The 22,764-nt window shown below is 44.4% G+C and overlaps 1 protein-coding gene across 14 annotated transcripts in view; it reads right to left on the bottom strand.

Annotated features, from left to right (window-relative positions):
- The window catches only part of PKP4 (plakophilin 4), a 227,969-nt gene that overhangs the window by 6,038 nt on the left and 199,167 nt on the right, over window positions 1–22,764 (bottom strand). For all 14 annotated transcript variants that reach the window (XM_017547370.2, XM_017547424.2, XM_017547444.1 and 11 more), the window contains 8 exons: window positions 17,381–17,564; window positions 13,975–14,092; window positions 12,370–12,561; window positions 12,019–12,192; window positions 8,810–8,960; window positions 5,432–5,627; window positions 1,869–1,953; window positions 1,630–1,747 (listed from right to left, as the gene is read on the bottom strand). In XM_017547370.2, coding sequence (XP_017402859.1) covers window positions 1,630–1,747; window positions 1,869–1,953; window positions 5,432–5,627; window positions 8,810–8,960; window positions 12,019–12,192; window positions 12,370–12,561; window positions 13,975–14,092; window positions 17,381–17,564 — 1,218 coding nt within the window. The remainder of the gene's footprint in view (window positions 1–1,629; window positions 1,748–1,868; window positions 1,954–5,431; window positions 5,628–8,809; window positions 8,961–12,018; window positions 12,193–12,369; window positions 12,562–13,974; window positions 14,093–17,380; window positions 17,565–22,764) is intronic.

Here is a 22,764-nt window from a genome sequence, read left to right as displayed (position 1 = left end):
AAAATCTCGTAATGTTTCAAGAAAGTTTTCAAATTGAAGTTGGGCTGCATTCAAAGCCATCTGCGACGCATGCCGCCCATGGGTCGCGGGTTGGACAAGCTCGTACTAATCTAAAGTGTGCCTTTTGTTCCATAGCCACACCTCTTGATTTCCCTAGCACTTCTATTCCCAAGACCCTAAAGAGTTCTGGGCATTTTTCTAAGAGAAGACAGTTTTAGGTTATACCTGGGAGCTCAGTAAGGATGTTAAAAACCAGACACATAGGTTCTTTCAAGAAAACAACCCATAATTTAAAAAAACTAAGATACAGGCCAGGCACGGTGGCTCATGCTTGTAATCCCAGCACTTTGGGAGGCCGAGATGGGTGGCTCTCCTGAGGTCGGAGTTCGAGAACAGCCTGACCAACGTGGAAAAACCCTGTATCTACTAAAACTCCAAAAAAAAATTAGCCAGGCATAGTGGCACATGCCTGTAATTCCAGCTACTCGAGAGGCTGAGGCAGGGAAATTGCTTGAACCCAGGAGGCGGAGGTTGCAGTGAGCAGAGATCGCGCCATTGCACCCCTGCCTGGGCAACAAGAGTGAGACTACGTCTCAAAAGAAAAACAAAAAACTACGATATAAATATACACCATACACAATAGGCACAAATAATTAAAAAAAAATTCTAGTACAAGTGGGGACATCCAATTATGCGGCAAGAACCACTGGCCATGTATATTAGTCTTTTTGGCCACATTTGTCCACATGAGAAATAAGACTGCCAGCAGTAGCACTGCTGAATAAACAGATAATATTTACATGTCAGAATGGGTGATTTAAAGCCAAATAAAAATAAGATACTTATTACTTTTTCTTTCTCACTTTGTAAGAATTAGACTTACAAAGAATTAGACTTACTGTAAGATTGGCTTGGCAGTAATAATCTGCTCTTACATGTAAAAAAATTTAGTCTGAATCTCAAAACATTCTTTCTACCAAGTTAAACACTACAAAGAAGTAGCTAGTATGGTTGCCAGGATTCCCGACTTAAAAAAAAATTCCTACATACCCACCCTGTAAGGCCTGCTCCCATTAGCTACAGATGCTGGGGGTCTGCAGAGGAAGGAGGTTTAACTGGGAAGTAGGCAGCTCTCCCAGGCTGCGGATCTGAAGACCTTAAAGATCCTCTGTTAAAGGACCCTGCTTCTAAAAGGTTTCACTAAGAAAACTTAAAACAAAAAATACTTTGGAGGAGATTCCAAACTTGTGGCCAGCAGGCAGACAGGGCAGCCACTTTCAGGCATAACCCAGCGAGTCTCGAAGTGTGGTCCTCACTCCTGGGCACCCCGATCACCTGTCCGCTCTGTCAGCTGCGGATTTCAGGGCCCCTTCTCACACTTAGTGAGGCAGACTTGAGGGCGGGGCCTGGGGTGCTGTTGCTGATATAAACTAGTATGAACTTTCAGAAAGGAAGAAGAACGTGGGTTTGTGGTTTATAATGGTGTGTGATTCCTACGGAAGGTACTCTGCTGCACGGGTAGTGTTGGAGGGGACAGGCTTAACCAGCTTATGTTTGATATTCCCTGGCTAGGAAACAATGTTCTGTCACACAAAGGCTGTCACCAAGGAGTGGCGTTTTCCCACTGACCTGACTGAATGATGGGTGACATCTGTTGGTTGGTGGTAGACAAGGAAGGATGTGATTTGAATCGGTCTCGCTCCAATGTCGACACAGGTGTAATAAAATGGTTCTGATTCCACCCATCCTGCAGAGTTAAGAGAAAAAGAAACCTCTCAAAATGAATAATGACATTTCATTACAATAAATGATTACAAGTGTGTGCTCTGCTGAATGCTAATTATGCCAGAGCTATTCTCGTAGGTTACCTTTTTATAAATGCTCCGGAGGTCCCGATATTGCCATAATGTATTCAAGACCTGGGCTGCTGCCTTCACCACTTTCAGAGATGATCTAGGGAGAGAGAAAGGATGTTAATAAACGTGGGCAGCACAGCCTCAGCCCCACTCGGAGGGGTGAAGGATGAAAATCAGTCACTAAGAGGCCATCTCTCTCAGGGCCATGGGGACAGAGGCTACTGCAGGACACACCACAAAGGGACCAGGTGTGCCCGGGAGTCGATCAGGTTCAGGACTGGCCGGAGGTGGCAAGAACTGAAGTGAAGCCATGAGGGGGTGAGCTCTGCGGAGCAGCTGTGGCCTGAGTTGAGGATCTCTCTAGGTGTCAATCCCAACCTCCCTCCAGATCTCTACTGAGGGCCACTGACCTCGCTGGGGCTTTGCGATTAATGCAACCAGGACTCTACATTCTGAATGTCTGGGAACTCTTCCAAGTGAATGTGTTTTATTCCTCCTCCTTTATTAAGCCTTCATCTAAATGCCTTCATTGCCTTATCATTCATACCTCTATGTCAACAAATGTGTGTTTTAATGTTGAATTTGGAAAACAGGGTCACAGATATTATTTCCTCTCCCTAAGGACATTTTGCAAATGCTAGTGCTGTTTAAGCACTGCCAACCATGAGTCACTGGATTCACCTTGGGAGCCGCTGCTCTAAGTCAGTGGCCTCACTGGTAAGTGAAGAGGGGACTTCCTGCCTTGGCTAAGGCCAAGATCGCTACAGATCGCTACACTGGGGTGGTACTCATGGACCAGCGAGCGCTTGGGGAGTCAGCCCTAAGGACAACTGAACGCCTTTGCCTTAAGACTTCATTGACTGACTTCGAATGTATACACCAGATCTAAAATATGGTTTTCTCTTCTACTCCTTATCTTCCTAATTAAACTCTTACGAAGTGGGGGAGGACAAGGGAGGTAAGCAGGCAGTGCTTTCTTAGTCCCTAACAACGGAATGTGGGTTGCTAATGATTCTGAGGATTTAGGTGAGCAGAGCCAGGTAAACCAACCCACTCAAAGCCTTTTCAACCTTTATATTCCCAAACTGGACAATGGAAAAGCAATAGCTAAATACCCCAAAGAAATGAACAGGGATGAATTTTCAGGCACCCAAGACAGCCTTCGGAAGACAGATTTAGGGGAGCAGGGCCCTTGCCTTGCATAGCTACCCTGTTCTCAGCTGGGTCCGGCCGTTGCTGCTTTGTTCACCTGTTTTTAAGTGCTAGGCAGCGGGATGAAAGCTCAAACGGCAGATCCCACAGCTGCCTGGGAGGATGACAGCTGTAACACTGGACCAGGCAGGGCCGTGCCTGGGATATGCCTTGACAAAACCAGACAGGCTCATATTTTCAGACATGAATTCCATGAGCAGAAACACGACCCATGAGAAAAGCAAGAAGGTTTCTTTGCTATCCTTTGCAGCAAAACTCCTTGAAAGAGTTATGTACTTGCATCTCTGATTCCCCTCATCCTATCTTCTCTTAAACATAGGACTTCCATATTGTTACATCTGAAAGGCAAGTTGCAGTCCTCATCCTGAGTCACTGTGTTTCACCTTGGGAGCTGCTGCTCTAAATCAGCAGTTTCATGGCTAATTGCAGAGAGGATGCAGCGTCCTGCCTTGGCGAAGGCCCTCAGATCATCATGCTGGGGTAGGCCTCCTGTACCCCTCACTGGCTCTGTTCCAGCCCCACTGGCTTCCCTCTGTTTCTCAAGCACACGAGGTCTTCTCGCTTATCAGGGCTCTCTCATTTGAGGTCCCCCTCTAACCGAAATGCTCTTCCCCCAGGGAGCTGCACTGTTCCTTCCCTGCTTCCTCCAGCTCTGTGCTCAAAAGGCACTGTCTCTGCAAGGCCTTCTTTGACCAGCACCCCTCCCCCAGCATAGCCCACCACCCACCGTGCCCTGCCCCAACAAGTGCAGGCTGTCATGCCACATTTTAAGAGCGTAAGTGATTATGGTTCCACTCATTCCCCCTTCTCAGCCCTCCCTGCCCCCCGGAACCATTTATTACTAATGAAATAGAAAAAAGGGACTGAAAGAAATTATCACTACTGCAGATAGGTGTGGTTTCTGGGAGGTGAGAATATGGTTTTAGATTATTCCTATATTTTAGAAACTCCTTCAAAAGTGTAAACATTAGATGAGATGTAGTTCCAGCACTGCCATTTAGTCAATTAACAAATATTCACCGAGCAACTGTTATGAGCAGGCCAGGGTTATTCTAGATGCTAAGGATATAGCAGTGAACCAAGATAAAAGTCCCTACTCTGGAAGAGTCAGGCACAAGAGGAAGACATCACTTCCACAGCAAGGGGAAACCAGTGCTATGGAGAGAGCAAAGCAGCGATGGAACGATGAGAGTAAAGGGAGAATGACAGATCAAGGCCCTGTCTCAGAAAAAAGGGGGGGAGAAGGGGGAGGGAGGGGGGGGGGGGGGGAGGTGGGGGGAGAGGGCTGCCATGCTACTGTGGCTCAGGGAGGCTGCTGTCCTGCTGTTCTGAGCTGGCACCAAGCATCCTACTTACCATTTCTCTGATCTGACACTAAGGCAAACTTACAGTCACTGCCACAGCTCCATGACAAACAGCCTTCAATTTTTACCGCTGATTTTCTAGTCCTTCCCTCCTGCTTCATCAGTTAGGGATCATGCAGAAGCGAAGGGAAATGGACCATCCAAGCCTGGGGCACATCCTGAGGCCACACAGCAGCCCTGCTGCAGAGCAGTCATTTTAACTGCTTTCTGGGTACGTGACAGGAGACTCAATGCCAGAACTGTGGATTCAAGAAGATGCTCTTGCAGGACAGGCCCTCAGGCCTAGAGCAGAGACAAAGGCAAAAGAATCTAGGGAAATGGTGCCCCTGAGATTTTCCTCACCCTGGCATTTCTAATTCTTCCAGGAGTTGGCATGCCCAGTTGTGGCTTCAGGGACTGCTATGGTCTGAAAATCTGTGTCCCTTCCAAAGTTCCTATGTTGAAATTCCAGCCCCCAAGGTGATGATATTAGGAGGTGGGGCCTTTAAGAGGTGATTAGATCATGAGGGTAGAGCCCTCATGAATGGCATTAACATCCTTATAAAAACAGGCCTGAGATTTCTCCTTCCTTCTACCATGCAAGGACATAGCTGGAAGGCACCAGCTATGAACTAGAATGGGGGCCCTCACCAGACACCGAATCTGTGGGTGCCCTGATTTCCCAGCCTCTGGAACTGTGAGAAATACATTTCTGTTGTTTATAAGCCACCTAGTTCACAACATTTTGTTATAGCAGCACAAACAGACTAAGATAGAGATAAATACCAACAAAGGAGTGAAGGTGTTACAATAAAGTAAAAACTAGAAAAAGGCCCCATAACAGAAAACACTTCTCCCTGCATAGCAGGTTGCAAGTGCTGGAGACTGTTTAGCTTGCTGGCATGTAAGAAATGCAAAAATAAATCCTTTCCACTAGGAAAGGTATCCTCAACAAAGGCCTCATCACAGGACCATCTCAGGAGCAAGAGCCCTACTTGCACCTCCTTGCTGCAGACTTGCCTGTCGCCCCTGCCTTTGGTTATGTTCACCAGCTTCTCGATGCCTCCCGAGTCAGCCAGGGCTTTGGCGTTCTCCATGTTTTTGCTGGTGACCTCGTGTAGAGCACAGCAGATGGCTGCCATGGTCTCATCAGACAAGACACTGGGGCCGTTGCCACCAGGAAGCCGGTTGACCAGGTCTCGCATGGCGTATTTGCCTGCCAAATGCAAAAGAGTAAATTCTACTTCCAGAAGGTACTACGTTTTTGTTACTGTTGTTCAGATTCTGGTGGTGCAATCCTTTAAAAATAAAACCCCAAAAGAGACAATAACAGGTGAAAAAATCCAATTCCACGAGCAGAAACCCGATCCATGAGAAAAGCAAAGAAGCAGCAAAGAAGAAAAAGACAAATGTCATTATAAGGGGAAAGCTAACATTTACTGCAACGTCACTTGCAGGAATGACTGATTTATAAAATATTACTGTCAACTGCTGTAAGCAAATGTAACTCAGTATGTAAAACTGGGTAGACAAATCAAGTTGCTTTTGTTCAAGTGTTTTCAGTAACATTGAGTAATGAAGGAATTACAATAGCAAATTTTATCCTCGATGGAATTCCTATGCACCACAAATACCTCAATTTCCTCTTAAAGCTTGTAAAAACTTACCTTTGAATCTGGACCAAGTCAGGCTGCCAAACAGTACTTTTCATTAGATCTTTCTGGATCTGAATGTGTGAACTGGGTACAGTTACACATTTTCATGAAGTATAGAGCTGAGGTGTACAGCAGCTGATCTGACAACGGTGGGAACATGTTAGTTTCTTTAAAAGATGACACAAGTAAAAGTTCTGGTATTAAAATTATAGGTATGTTATATCCCAGGAGTAACACAATAATAATGAAATTCTTGCTAAGACAAGGCGAGGGGAGTCTCACAGTTATTGAGGTATTTCTTTATAGATACTGAATTTTTCTTATTCCACTCCAAAAAGAGATGACCTCCAGCTTTTGCAACTACGATTACCAACTGAAACTGTAAGTGCACTACAAACGAAAGTGCTGAATTAAAGTGCAAGTGAATATTTTCTTCGTTTTTCCTCCTAGGCTAATAATGGAGTGGATGCTAATTGAGGTTTTTATAAAGGCCTGTTTATATACAACAGTAAGCAGAAGAAGACAGGCTTCAACTCCATGCTGTGTAATATACAGCAGGTCGGAGGGAAGGCTCTGGCTTGCTCACAGCAAACACTGTTATGAAGAGTGGAAAAACAGTCCTGACACTGTGAGGCCACAAGATAAATGTGGTTTTCAGAGCAGATGATAAGTTAGCACTGGTGATTTTGAATACTCATGAATGATCAAAAGGTGCATGACATGTAATCTGTCATTTCACTAAAGCATAACTTTAAATTGCACTCCTGGGGGTTAGGCTGAGGCAGCTCGCTCTGCCCGTGAGTGAGTGAGCCTGGCAGTCCCCTCAGAACTGCAGCTCTAGACAGCAGGGTGGGTCCCACACAGTTGAGTATGTAGTAACATTTATGAAGTGACAAAAATTTGCTTCTTTGTGAAAAATGGCTCTCAAAAGAAAGTCCTTTGTTAGTGTTGGTGATGGATGTGAAAAGAGAGGGAAGAGGTCAGAGAAGGGGAAAGTTCTTAGGCACTGAAGTGCTGGATAAATTAGAGCCAAATACTGAATTCGGGAGGGGTGCAGATCTCATAGGAAGACAGGAATAGGGAAACCAGAAAACTGGATTCATGGAACAGTTCAAGAGTGCTCCAACCGGGTGAAAAAACGCTCACCACTGGAGAGATAGAAGGCCAGTGGAAGTCAAAAAGGGTTATTCACAGAAACACAGAAATGCACTAGGTGGAGGCCGAGACTTGGAATACACACTCCTCTTGCCAAAGGTCTCGGCACTTCATAGTACTAGCTCAAGGCCTCCTATCCACCTGCGTCTTTGTGTTGTATGATAGGCCACAGGATATACATGTCAATCATTTATTTTTCAGCATTAAAAATGCCCAAATTATACATGCTTCTTGTAAGAAATCCAAACATTACAGACATAAGAAAAATAACTTTAAAGAATCTCTCTTTAGGGACCTGAAGGATTTCTTTCAAGGAAGTGTGGGAACTAAGACATACGACACATCTACCAGAATCAGGCGTGAGCTGGACCATGAATAGGGTGTGAAGGAACTCCCTTTCCTCTCTGTAGGGATATGATTTGGCTTAAAGCAATGGTGTGTTAAGAGCAGGTTTATCTGGGCAACAATTCAAAACAGCAATTCTATGAGGCACTGTATGAAGGGCTTCCACTGTAAGTCATCAAGTTTAATCCTTACAGCAACTCTTTGTGGTAAACATCTTCACCTTGTTTCTCTCTCCTTCTCTCATGGCAGGTGAATTTAATATTTACTACTGATTCAGATGAATCCATGTAAGACCTCGTCCCATTATTTTCCCTTCTTCTCCCCAGACCTGTCACCAGCTGTGGGACTTGGTGTGGAGCTCTCTCATTTCCTCTTTACAGCAAACCACAGTTAGGACAGCAGGCATCAACAGCACCCTTTCGGAGATGAGGAGTTTCATTTCCATTCTAGATAGAATAATGGAGCCCAGACAGGGTTCTATAGAACACCCCAGGTTGCATGGCCAGTGAGCAGCAGACCCTAGGAATGAAGCTCAGGTCTATGAAGGGTCCCTGATCTCTTCTTTACCCTGAATCCTGCCTAGGATGTGCCAATGTCCTGGAGGCAAGCAAGCTGCCTGGGGTGCAGAACTTACAGAGGTCGTCACTTGTCGGTTTGTGCCTGTGCCAGCCCTACCTTATACAAACTTAAGCGTGAAGGCCCCCTAAAATGTTGGGCCCTTGGGCCCTTGCTTAGCTCACCCTAATCCTGCCCCTACCCTGGGTGGAAATGATGCTGGGACAGTGGTTCTGCTCTGGGATAAACATTTACAGTGACCTGAGAGGGAAAAGCTACAAAACATTCATGGGATTTCTTTTTTATTTAGAGTATGGTAGTGTTGGTGAATTAGCAGATATCAGTCGAAAAATTGGAAAGGGAGAATTAAGATTTTTTTTGTTGCTCAAGATATAGAGACCTCTCTTGGAAAAGAGAGACACTAATTCTGTTAAATAGTGTTTTAAGGTACAAGTAAAATTCCTGGCTTTTCTGAAAATTTACCTTCCCTCATCAATGATTAATGAATGAGCTTGCGTCCTGCTGAAAAAGAATGGTCACAAAACAGGAGTACTCAAATACACCAAGAAACTGGAGGCTAGGGCTCAGTTGTTAATAACATTAGAAGCCATATATTTAATCAAAAGAAGGGTTTCATGAATATCGCAGCTGCTTCACATTTACAGACCATCTTGTCACCAGCACATACCTATGAGCTCCTTGTTGCGAACATCTAGTGCCATATTCCTCAGGGCAGTTGCCACGGAAGAAACAACCCTATCGTTGTCCATTCTCAGAAGTTCCACAAGGATGGGGAGTCCCTTTTCTTTTCGGACGGCTGCCCGGATGTATGCTGCAAACTAGTGAGAAAAATCAGGCAGTAAGTAATATATATAAAACAGAGTTCCCCTCTCATACGTTACTATCACTTAAAAAAGATGTTTCCAAAAGATGAACTAATAGATTAAATGGTTTTTTCCAATTGAAGATCAAATCTGTGGTGCCAGTAAAGAGAAAATCACAGTTGGGGAGAAAGATAGGCTGGGATGACTGATTTAAAAAGAAATCCCAAAGCCTGAAAATCTCAAACCACCATCTGCAAGATATTTTTGTGCAGAAAAGAGAAGGCAGTGATTACTTTCTATCTCAGATACATAAACATGATTAAGGAAGGATCGTGTGTTTTCTTTGCAGTTGGTCCCCTGCCAAGCCCAGAGGCTATAAATAGGATGGCAGAGACAGTAACCCATCAGCACACATGAAAGGACAACCTGTCTCCATCAAGTCATTTTTTTTTTTTATATTCCCTGCAACAATATTTAGAGTTCAGTAACCTGTCAAAGAGATTGCTTGGAAACATCCCTTTCCTCAGAAGAAAGGGAATTCTCCAGAAACATCCAGCATGATAATTAATACAGCCTGGTGAAAAAGTAAGTATATTTGTGTGCAAAATGCATTCTCATTCAAGATTAGTTAGTTGCTGATGCTGTTTTTTAAAAATCCATAGTCAAGAAATTTTTCTGTGACTATGAAGCAACTCTATACAGTGAGTCAGTTTGTGTATCTTACAAAATGGAAATGAGTGCTAAGTCATCAGTGAAAAAACCAAAAAGAGTAACATCAGAAAACGGATCTTTAATCTTGTTTTCGGCTTTGAGCTTTAATTGACTTTTTCAACCAATGCAAATCATCTTTCAAATTTTAGGGTAATTGAAAGATGTTGCTCATAAAACATCTACTTTCCCGCTGTGGCCAAGACATGAGGGCAGAGATCTACCAGCCCTTTATATTTATTTTGAACATTAAGGCATGTGATTGACCATCCAGTTTCTTGAATACCAACAGAATAGATTATTTTAATAATACAAATAAGAGGGAAAGATGCATTTCAAAGATCCTATTTATAGTGGGCATAGGAAAGGAATACTCCTATTTTTCAAATCAAATGAAATCTACAGGGAGGAAATGAAGTATATGACTCGTTACTGGGCAAGGCACTCAGGCAGTTTTGTGAACTTCTTTCTCTGAAACCTGCAACAACAGAACCAACTCCTTCTGTCTCACTTGGAGACCTACCAGCCCAGCCCGGCCCGGCCCGGCCCAACCCGGCCCAGCCCGGCACGGCCCGGCCCAGCCCAGCCCAGCCCAGCCTGGCTCCTTCTGGAGAACTACAGTCATTGCTGCTCCTGAAATAGCTTCTTCCTCGATAACATCTGTGGCCATGATTATTTCATTTTCTTAGTGAAGGTCCAATATTTTAACTCACTATTGAAATTGCTTAGATATAATGTTTATATTTTAAATGGGCTTGCTATCTAACTCTCTCAGTAAATGATCCCAGACGTGAACTTCTAAACAACTCAAATCACATCTCTTGCAATTATTGTCTTTTTTATCATCATCAAATGATCCTCTGGTCACAGAAGCTGAAGGTGAACACTGTTCTACAACATAAATGTTTATAAATACTTATGTGCTGGGAATATCTCACTGAATCTTCACATCTTAATAAGGTAGGTATTTTTTCACTTTATTTTGGGGAGGTGGAAACTGTGGGCAGAGAGCCTCTAGGCTGCCAGACGGTAAGCAGAGTGGCCTGGATTCAGAGCCAGGTGGTCTGCCTCCAGAGCCAGCACTTACACACTGAGTCACTGGCACTTTAACTAGGAGCCACAACAAAATCCCCACACCAGCTTAACACCAGACCATAGTTGTCGGTCTACAATCGACATGGCGGCCACTTGCATGAAAGAAACCATACCTAGGCCTATCATAAGCTTTTCACTATCGTGGAAACAGCATCACCAAAAGAGTCTCATTTTGTGGGGGAGTGAACATAGGAGAAGTAGCCAAAAGCAAGCACTGCAATAACTCTACTAAAATACACCTGTCAGGAAATTTCTAGAGGTTGAAAATGTCTCAGACAAGGACTGTCTGGGAAGTTGCTGGAGGACATTTAGAAAGTTCTGACAACTTGCTTACAAGTGGTAACAAGAGGCAACTGTCTTCAGTTTTCCTAGTCATACATCTGCAAAGAGATGCAGAAACCCCAGACACAGGCATGTCTGTTACTGTCTGAGAGAAGCAGAGTGGGGTCCCCTATCCCTCCCTATAGCACTGCCCAACCTGTGTTCTGTTCAGCCACTCATCATCTCTCACCTGTGTGTACTGCTGCACTGGCTCCCAAATGGAATCCCTGCTTCTAACTCCCTTCCTTGAATCCACCTTCTGCACTGCCATGGAATAGGAGAGCAGTGTTGAAATGAGCCCGTCTCTTTCACTTGTCTGCCCAGACTCATTCAGCGGCCCCTCCTGTCTGTAGGTGAGGGCTCAGCTCCCGAAGTTTTGCCTTTAGGCCGGTCCATGATGCCTGGCTCCATGCTGGGCCCCAGTGGGCAGCCTGTAGTCCTGGCCCACCCTGTCATGTCTGCACCATGAGACTTTCCTCCTGTTGTCCCTGTTACGTGGATGGCTCCCTCTGCACCCCAGCCTCAGCCTCTCCTGGCTTATTCTCACTCTTACTTACGGACTGTGCCGGGCAGCATCCCCTTCAGGAAGCCTCCTCCATGTCCTCACTCCCCTCTTTCCTGACCTTCCCTTACACTGTGTGGCTGGCTTAGATGTCTCTTTTCAGGACCCCAGAGCACACACATGCTGTGGCTTCTACACTGTGCTGGCACCATCTGCTTTTCTCACCAGCCTTCTGCTTCTCACGGGACGGACTTGTATTTATCTTTGGATCCCCAGAGCAAATGCTTGTCTCCCTTTTTTTCCCTCTACCCTCTTCACAGACAAACTAAGTAACTGTGCCCCTTTCACCACCAGGGCTGATCTGACTGAGGCAGAGCATATACATGTAACATTTCAAGTTAGTTTGCAAAGATGGAAAGAAGCGTAGACAAGTGGAAGTCGTCCTACCTTCCAGTTGCCCGCAGAGAGGTTCTGGAGAGATCCAGCAGAGCCTTCCAAGGTGGCTGGGTTGGAACTTTCTGCTAGAAGAGTCAGATATGGTTTAACCACCGATGGGTGCCACAGCATCTCAACCCCTTTGGGGGACTTTGACAGTCCTGGGATAGGACCAACTCCATCCCACTGAAAGACAAACAGCACAAGTTAAACGGAGGCAGAATGAACATGATCTCTAACACTTGAAAACATTCATCCTGTGGGACTCAGCTATCGCTATGCAGAAATTTTCTTGCCAAACGTGTGATTCCTCGCTCCCAGAAAAATGAAACTTTAGTGTGTCATATCAAATAAAATGCTAACTTGATCTTCTTGCGGAGTCCTCTTTTTCTTTTTCTTCTTCTTCCCCCAGCAGCTTGGCTCAGAGTCTTTGCTGGGAGACTCTTTTCCCAGTAAGTCATCCAATTCGTTCAGTCCCAGTAACCGGGCCTGGGGCACCTCCAGCTCCAGCCGATAGGACAGGTTCCTCAGGGTGCACACACAGTTTTCCACCGTCTGAAACCCAGCATGGCATATAATTAAAAACAACTCGGCGCATTAGAGCCAAACACTTCTGTACTGAACACTAAAGAGAGGAAATAAACGGGAAATATGAAAGAACTAGTTTTTATGTATGGGAACTTGAAACAATCTGACGAGAGGATTTGATTCTAGAGTGTCTGTGGAATACCCAGATGACAGGCTACAGAGCCCTTCTCGGTCCCGCTGAGGATCTGACTTCCTGCTGGCTGAAATGTATGAGGCTCTGGCCCCAGGTTTCTCTTCAGGGCTAATGACATGCCAGGCTGCTCCCACAACGACTGAGCCTCACTTCTTACTACTGTAGATCCTTGGCATGACAAAAGGTGCCGCCAACTCCCTGCCTGGGGGCAGCCATATCCCCAAGTTCCACGTCTGCCTTCTCCTAAATCTCCCAACTCCACCCTCCTTTCGAGCCATGTTCAGTGGTGTCTTTCCCTGTGGATATTTGCCTTCTGTATATGGTCTTTTGTTCCCCTAAAAGACTGTATCACACCCCTGATTGGGAGGCCAATTGCCATTTTGCTGAGTATCTAAAACCAAGTTCAGTATTTGCCTATCTAGCAAGCTTCCTTTTCCAACTTGCTTAGTCCCCTCAATTTCATCTGCCGCTCTCCCAGTTTAATGAGGCTCAAACTAAAACTGGCTGTTCCCCTACACTCCTCTGTCCGCCCCAGGCACTCAACATCTTTTTTCTCTCAGGCTCACCCTTACAATCCAACACCTTCCATTGGCCTCCCCTAGTCCCGTCCATCCTGACACCAAGTATCTGGCCCGCCTTCGATCTCCTGACACTTTCAGTCCCTCTTTCCTGTTCTACCCACTTTCCCTGGCCCCCAGGAAGATCCTGAATGGTCGTCACAGCTGATGAATGATGAGCAGAACGTCCTGCACTCCAGCGCAGGAGGGACAGAGTAAGGGGCTCGTGCTGGGGACAGACCGATCACAGGGCAGGAGCAGATGTGGAGAGGGGCAGCAACAGTTAGTGCTGGGGGTGGGGACTGCGGACTGCACTGCAGCAAAGAGGGCAGAGAGGCTGGGGGGTTACAGTGCCTCAACCAGGAACTTGTATTCAGTAGATACTCAAATACAAATGGTTCTGATTCTAATGGGGATACAGAACTGGAGGAAATAGCAGCAGGGGCACCACCCTGAGAACGAGCCTGGGAGAACCAGAGAGAGAGCCTTTACCACACCAAGCCACTCTCTGTTCTCAGGATATTTTCTTATGTTACCACAGCCTTGCCTCTGTAATTTTGGAGACTTGCCCTTTGATCTGGAGAGTAGCCTCCTGAGGACAGGTTCTACAGGTCACAAAGAACCAACAGCATGCAAATAGTGGCACCAAACATTGCAGTCATCTGCCACCATGCCCAGCCTGGCACTGACCTTGCTGTCATAATCGGATGTGTTCACACATGTGTGGATCACGTACAACAGGGAGTCCACCAGCCCCTCGCAGGACCGCATTTGCTTCCGAGCTTCTTCCCCGGCAGAGCTGAGGTTCCTAAAGGGGTAGAGACAGGAGGAGCTGCTGAGATGAAACACGCAGTCATCAGCCATACGGTCTTACCTTCTGAGAGCGGACAACAGATGGCAGCCACTTAGAGGTCTGAGGAGGCACTGAGGACTTGCACGGTAACATCCCTGAAGCTCATAATGATGGCTGCTCCCCATCATCCACATGGAAGGGAACCTGCACATCTGGACTTCCACTGTACCTCTCTCATGATGTGTCACTTTCTAACTCCCTAATGTAATTCTTTAGGGGCCAATTCTCCTGATCCTCTTCATACGTAAAAGGGGGGAAATAATAGTGACTACCTCATAGGGTTGTTGTGAAGAAGAAATGAGTTTCTACATAGAAAGCAATTACAAAGGTGCCTGCTTCACGGAGGGCAGCCTGCATGTCAGCCATGGTGGCGGGTACTTCCAGACATGCTTTACCTCCCTTGTTAGTCCAGAAGCTTCTTGCAGTCCCCTATTATAATATTTTGCACCGGGCACGGTGGCTCACGCCTGTAATCCCAGCACTTTGGGAGGCCAAGGCGGGTGGATCACGAGGTCAAGAGATTGAGGCCATCCTGGTCAACATGGTGAAACCCCGTCTCTACTAAAAATACAAAAAAATTAGATGGGTATGGTGGCGTGTGCCTGTAATCCCAGCTACTCAGGAGGCTGAGGCAGGAGAATTGCCAGAACCCAGGAGGTGCAGGGTGCAGTGAGCTGAGATTGCGCCATTGCACCCCAGCCTGGGTAACAAGAGCGAAACCCCATCTCAAAAAACAAAAAACAACAAAAAACCTAAATATTTTGCATGCAGTAAGTAGGTGGTCATTAAATGCTTCTTGGCTGAACAGAGGAAACATACAATTTCTTGTATAAACATTTCAAGTTAAATATAGATATTTGCTTATGCTAAAATTTTTCTCATCTTTTCAATTATAAACACTCAGAAAATGGTTTTGTGTCTACATTTTTTAATATCAATTTGCCTTCATAAATCAATACCAAATAAGGATCTATTTTATGTCCCATTAACAATGGTTCTAGGCTAACTGTAAAATTATGCAGCGTGAGAATTTGCAAAACTGAGACTAGATGAGGGGCAGCAGAATGGCAGCTCTCGTCTGCCCCGCCTCCCCGCAGCACTTCCCTTCTCTCCACAGGCTTCTGGGACCCCACGTGGCTTCTCTCTTCTCACTGCTTCTCAGCCTCCTCTGCCCATGGGCACCTCCAGAAGTGCCTCAGGTCCTGTCTTGTCTTCTTCATCTTTGCACTCTCCGAGGTGCCTCCTTCTGCTCTGTGGCTTTAATACAACCTATGGACCCATGGCCACAGGCTGGCACACATCTGCCTTTAGCCCTGACTGCTCTCTAGAACTGCAGATTCTTTTATCCAATTGCTTTGACACTGCCACACAGATAGCTAATTAGACTTCTCAAACTGGACACTCAAAACTCTGAGCTGCTCACCCTTCCAAGCATTCATCGCCCTTCCCCTCATCAACAGCACTTCCGTGCTTGTGGCTGATCCAGCCAAAGATCTAGGTGTATCCTTATTTCCCCTCTTTCCTCACTCCTAATATTCAATCTAGTAGCAAGCCCTGTCAGCTCTTCCTCCACAAAACCATCCAAATCTGCCTATCTCTCCCCAGCACCTACTCTGGCCACTCTCACTGTTTGCCTGGATCTCTGCACAGCCTGATCTTCCTGTCTCTACTTTTGCCTGTACTCACTCTTCCACACTGAAGCCAGAAATGAGCCCTGCTACTCCACTGCTTACAATACTCCCATGGTTTCCCGTGGCACTTGGAATAAAAGGCAAACCCCATCTGATTTACAAAATCCTACATAACCTGGTACCACTCTGCCTTTTGCTGAGTAAGCTATGGCTTCAAGCTCTTTCTGCCTCAGAGCATTCACCTTAAACATTCCCTTGGCCTATGACTCTTATCTTCCCCAGCACTACCCTCTAATGAGTCACTTCTTGTGGTATTTCAGAAGCAGGTTTAAATTTAACCTCCTTGAGAGACCCCTTGACCACCAAAGTAACCACTCAATAACCCTCACATCACCCTGTTTATTTTTAGGGCACCTACTGTTATTTTCTTGCTTCCTTGTTTGTCTGTCTTCCTGGTAGAATGTGGTTCTATCAGAGCAGGGACCTAGTCTGTCTTATTTGTCATTGGTTTCACACAGAAGGCATTCACCAAATGTTTCTATCCCTGATTCACTGGGGGGAGCTAGGGTGGGTCCTGCCCCGGGCTTTCCCTGAAGCCTAGCTGGCTGGCTGAGGAGTGATCCCAGCTCCTTGGATGATTGCTAGGCCACCAGACCCACCATGGGATGTGGGCATGTGAGTCAGGAGGAGCTGGCCTGCACTCTGGGATCCTGATTCTTGTCACCTCCCCACCAACACTGTCCCCTGACTGGGGCCGATAGCCATCTGTCACAATGTTTGAAGGCTGTAAACCAGCCAGGTAAGCTTTGCTCCCTTTCAGGCTCTCAGTCTTGGCGAGGCTTAGATGTTAAACAGTATTCACTGAGTGCTCATGCAGTGACACTGAGCTAAGCACCTTCCACAACCATCTGCTGACCCCTCACAGCTCTGAGGTGGTATTATCATCCCTATTCTACAGATGAGGAAATGGAGGCTCAAAGGGGTCCTGGAAGCCAGGCGGTCTGAGACCAGAGCCCCCACTCTCTGTCCCGGAGCCACTCTGCCCCAAAGCTTGCTTCCAGTTCCCAGGGCACTGTAAGGCTGGGAAACAGGGTCAAAATGGAGCCGATGAGTGTTAATGACAAATAATGGACTCTACTGTGCACACTTAAAAGAGGCTTTATATATAGATTTTCACTGCAAAAGAGTATTTGGGCTCATTTTCACTTATTTATAAACTGATTATTTAAATAACGCACCTCTTTAAAAGCAAAATGGTTTTAACCATCACATTTTGAAGTGAAACAAACACCAGGCTGCAAACACATTAGCGATCAGAATGCGATTACCAGAAAAATGCTGCGAAAGTGGAAAACACTGGAATTCTGGCAGTCATCTTAGACTGAAAGGGCCTTTCTGAGTAAGTCACAGAAGAGTCATTTAAAAGATAATTTCTTTAAGGCCACAAGTCTGTGCTCATAATGCTTTTCTAAAGCCCAGTGGCATAGATTTTGAAATAAAAATTGAAAACTTAGGTAGATGTTAATAAAGTAAGCCCTCCTAAAATCAATTTACCTATGACACATATTATTTAATCACAGAACTAATTGGAAAGAAGAAATAAAGAATTTACCTCAGGCAACCTGTCGTGTTACGCAGAACTAGTGAAGTCTGAAATTTAATTTTATGATCATCATCAAAAGAAGAGTTATTCCATCCAGAATGTGGAACGATCACAGTGTTTGTTAAGGTTGAAAGAGCATCTCGAATGATTGTCATTTTTACAGCATCACATGAGGATAAATTCCAAAGAACTCCTAAAAAAAGGAGATTTAAAAAATCAAATCAACAGTTAGAGATCCTGTGGCTTTAGAAATGAAATAAACATATCAGCTGTAATTAATATGAACTCAGTCTGTTCCAAACCTAATCTATGGCCTATATTTGCAAGCAGGTTGGGGACACACCTCTCATAAGTTTTGAGTGAATATGGGAGCCTCCGGTAGCATATTACACATTCTTAATATTCACCCTCTTGAGTTTTAGAGCCTCTGTATCTATCAGGCAAGGTGACTGTGGTTTCTGCAAAGCAAATTACTCTGTAAAGGGAGAGGACCTTGAATATAACGCAAGGGTCTTGAATATAACGCATCTGTGATTTTTATAAAACTGCTATTTATTGCATTGTATTTTACATTTAATGGCTGTGTGACAAACCATTTTTAGAATTTAGTACTTGGAAAAAATATTTCTTTTTCTTGAAAGAGTGGCATATTTTTCTTCGTCCGCTTCCTTTTCTTACTTCTTCTATCACGAAGCTCAAGCTTCAATAAAGCACTTGCCATAACTTTCCTGGCACGGATGTTTGCTACATTTGCTTCACCCACCTTACTTAGATAAGGTTTAAACACTTCTACCTCAATTTTAAGAGTTTCATTATCAGGTGCTTTAGATACAAGTTACTGTCATTCCTTTTTGAAAAAACGTCATTTTCACATCAGTGCATCTTCCTAAGAGGAAAGAAGAGGGTGCAGCTGGTTTCCTCCGCATTCAAGTCCCCCAGAGCCCTACACTCCTGACATACCCTTGGCAAGTTGCTCGAGTCTGTACAGTGCTTTAAAACTACCAACACACAAAAATGCTCGTGGCCTTACGGAGGGAGGGGTGCCAAAATCTGCCCATGTCCATGGGAGCATGTCAGGCTTGTGAACGTGACTGATCAAGAGCGTGGGCTGGAGACAAGACCGAACACTGCTGCTCCACCGTCACGGCCCAAGAAGCCGGCCCCGACACCATCTGCTCACCCTTCTCTGGTTGCCCCTGTAAAGCAGGGAGGTATAGGGAGAAGACAGGAGCTCCTTCCTTTGTGGAGGAAGGGGAGGTAGAAGCCAAGGGCTAGAAGTGAAGAGAGTGAAACAATCCTCTGACTCTAAACAGTGTGAGGACTGCCCCTTCCCAGGCCTGCCCACGTGCTACGGAGGGAATGGTTGGACTGGAAAGTGATGCCTGCACTCTGGCCTTCTCTTGTGTTCTGCATCTGTGCCTACTGCTCTCCTCTTTCACTTGGCTTTGACTTCTGGACCCTGCTGATTTGGTTTCCCTTGTTCCCCAAGGACTTTTACCCCTTTTCTGTTCCTATTTCACAGTAACTACAGCCTTCAGGGTACAGGGTTGGCGGAGACTTTTAAAACAGTTCTGAATCAGGCAAGTAAAGAACTTGCTTTATCTCTGAAAGCTTGTTCTGTTCTTCTGTTCATGATGACACACCTTTGCTTATATAACTATCTTGGGGTACATAAAAACTAGGATCCTGGTTAGAAGGCAGCACACATTATGCGAGCTTATGAAAAGAACTTAAATTCTACACTTGGAGCTCTTTCTCCATGGATTCTTAGAAAATTGGCTACGCTTCTATATAAAGTGCTTTTGGGCAATGGTTTTAAACTGTGCTCCCTGGATCCTGGGGGTTTTGCTGGCCTCCTGTAGGGGCAGACATGTGAGGAGTTGGGGGAGAATTGGTCATGAGGCTCCAGTTCCCCATCCCACGTGACTCCAAGCAGCTTCATATTATCTATGCTCAATTTTGGGCTTCATTGTGTTTCTGTTTCAAACCTGAAAGACATTTGATAAGCCTGATGACCACAGAAGGGACCTGGGAGTTAAGGATGAGAAACACTTTTTTGGCTGTCTGTCCCGACCAGATAACGGCAATGGAGTGAAAACAGAAGAAAGAGTTGGGTCGTGGCACGGCAGGGCAGGATGATAGACCCTGTCACTAACATGGCTTTAACATCTCCTGCTAGCGAGGCCAACCAGAGTCACCGGGGCCTGATGGCGCCTCCAGGAGCATGAACCAGCCACAGCGGCAGCATGCGGCTCAGAAGCCATCAGCAGAAGAGGGTGATTCCCTAACCTCCCCTGCTGACAGCTGCATAATGTGATTCCTAAGGCCATCGGTGCAAATTTTCTGTTACAGCTTTCGAATTTCTCAATGCATGGAGGAGGACTGCATTTTTCAATAAGGTATTTTCAACTTTACAGAATAAATGCATTCCAGTGAAGTTAGCTGCAAGGCAAGGTTTATGGAAAGTCTCTCATACTATAATGTTGGATATATATACTGAAAATTAAACAACCTGTGTCACAAACTGCAAGTGAAAACATGACTAAGAATAAGGTGGTTCTTCAGCATATTGGATCCTAGAGTTTATGCCCAGAAATTCTCTGATTGCTGGCAGAAAAACCTGTTTTTTTGTTGTTTCTGTCTCGTCTCTAGCTACTTCTAACACCTACTTCTGGCAAGAGGCTATTTCTCCAATTTGAGAATTCCTCTGATTTTCATGCTGGTGGTAGAATTTTGTTCTGCTCTTTTTCTTCCCAGGCATTCAGAATGACTGATGGAGCTGCATGTCATTCTCTACCTTACTATTAGCCAGTATATATACTTGGGATTGGACACAGCATAAACATTCATAAATCAGCATAAACAATGGTTGCATCACCATTTACTGTGGCTTTACTCTGTGGCAGGCACTGTGTGTTTTATATATAATACCTTAAAGAGTCAAGGTGCCCCAAATTAATTAACTTTCCCTTTTAAATATTTTCATAGGTTTGAAATTCTACATGTTTATTTTTAAAAAATGATGAACATTTATATGCTGAAATTTTATTAGGCAAGTATTACATAATGAGGAAGAAATGCCCTATCATTATCCATTCTTTTATATGTTGTGTGACATACATGCAAGACACAGAGTAGGTGGTCCAAAATACATTTTTATATCCTGCGTTTGTTTTTAGATATCTTTTATATTTCCTATCAGACTTAGCTTTTAAGCATTATTATTATTACCTTCCCTTTGTGCCTTTTCGTAAACCTGAGTATTCAGGAGTGTCTTTAAAGTTTGCAACTAGGGGAAGATGATTTCTAACAAAATTTGTCAGCATAGTTTTGCCTGCCTTTCACACTGAGACTCAAACAGACAGTTGCTGAAACCATCATCTTAGTTATGGGGATAGAAGACTCCAGCTGCCATTCCATCTCCCAGAATCAGAAAAGTCACATCAACATGGCAGAATCCCCATCCCTCAAAATGCAAAACAGAAAGGAACAGTGCTGACAAATTATAAAATATAAGGTTGTTAAAAAAAAAAAAAGTCTGTTAGCCTTCAGTGGACAAGCTGACTGTGCTTTTAGTGAACTAAAATGACTTATTGATTACAACACTAGTCTACCACAGAAATTCAGGTTTTCATTTCTGCAACTTCAAAAAAAAAAATGTTCAGAGTTATTCTTGACCAGAAAAAAAAGAAAGGTTCTATTTTTGCTAAGTATGTGGTGTTCAAGGGACCCACAAAAAGGCAGCTTTACCACCCTGCACTACGTGTTATATTCTCCCTTTAATCCTGCACTTGGCCATGTAACACAAAGAGCTGCAGCCTTTAGTGTGGATTTAACTCTCCATTTTGATCAGCAAAGCAAGTCTCAAGGTACTGGCTTTTCTTCCCCACTTTCTACTCCAAAACTAAGGTTATATTAAGCCAAAATAACAAGTTCTAGTCAACAAATAATGAATGAAAAAGATTTAATTAAACTTAAAAGCCTTAGATATGAAATGGTTGATTTGGCTTTTTTGCTCAGAGTAAAAAGCACCTCTCTTAAGACCGGCTAGCAACACCTGTGTGTGCTCGACTTCACTAAAACAATGAATATTCTTTCCACTTTGTCTAGGGCTTCATTTAATGGGTCAGGAAGAATCTTGCTGGGGCAGTAAGTAATGAATAGAAAATATACCAACCCCCAGAGGTAGTAAGACTGATGAGAAAATGAAGAGCTGTAGAATTAGCATTCTCCATCAACATGATAAACCTTTAACTCCAACATCCTAATGCAAAATTTGCTTCAAAAATATTTATTGCCATACTCCATTATCTCCTGGTTCCCAAAGGGAAAGTTAAAAATAATCTAGAATTTGGTTGAGGAAGCTTGAGGTTTTATTTAATTTAAAGCAATTAGTTATTTGTTGTAAAGACTAAGAATATAAATATACAAACTAATTTAGAAAATATTAGGGAGTTTCATGCTATTATTGTAGAAAACACGGCTTATTCTCTATCACAAGAACAAGTACATATAATTATGAGTAACCAATAATCACAATGAAATACTGCCATGAGAGACGAAAGTTCATTTTCCCTACAAAGAATAAAGTAATTAAAATACCATTTCACATAAATCCTACGCTGCACAATTTTGAAAGCGCTCACATTTAAAACTAGCTTTATAGCTATTCTAATGGCCAACTGATAATTTTATAGTCAAATTAGATGCTGATTTTACTGATTAATTAAAATAATGGCAACTATTTGAAAAATGTACTTCTTAAAAGATATTAAAAACCAACCAAACAACATTTGGAAAATGTGACTTCTCTGGTGGCGTATACCCACGGCAGCCTACACAGCTGTCTTTCTTTTTGATATGAAAGACAATCTTAAGCCCTTCATTTTTATACAGTATTCAATTTATGCCATGTTTCCTAATTGTATTAAAAGAACCCAAGTGTTTGCAGACATTGCCAAAAGAAAAAAAGCAACAGCCAAAAACATGCCAGTGTGCTCCAAACATCATCACTAGATGGGCCCCTGCCTTTTCCTTCCTGAAAGAACCTCGCTCTGAGTGCTCTGGGTTCAGTCATGCTCTTTCACAAACTGTTCGTGAGGCAGACAGGTAAAACTCCCCAGGCTCAGCTAGGCGCGGTGGCTCACCCCTGCAATCCCAGCACTTTGGGAGGCCAAGGCAGGCAGATCACCTGAGGTCCAGAGTTCGCGAGACCAGCCTGACCAACATAAAGAAACCCCGTCTCTACTAAAATTAGCCAGGTGTGGTGGTGCCCCTGTAATCCCAGCTACTCAGGAGGCTGAGACAGGAGAATCGCTTGAACCTGGGAGGCAAAGGTTTCGGTGAGCTGAGATGGCGCCATTGCACTCCAGCCTGGGCAACAAGAGTGAAAC

This window comes from Cebus imitator, unplaced genomic scaffold (genome assembly GCF_001604975.1).
Source record: "Cebus imitator isolate Cc_AM_T3 unplaced genomic scaffold, Cebus_imitator-1.0 Scaffold10, whole genome shotgun sequence".
Classification (NCBI taxonomy): Eukaryota; Metazoa; Chordata; class Mammalia; order Primates; family Cebidae; genus Cebus; species Cebus imitator.
This window is presented reverse-complemented; position numbering and strand designations above follow the sequence as displayed.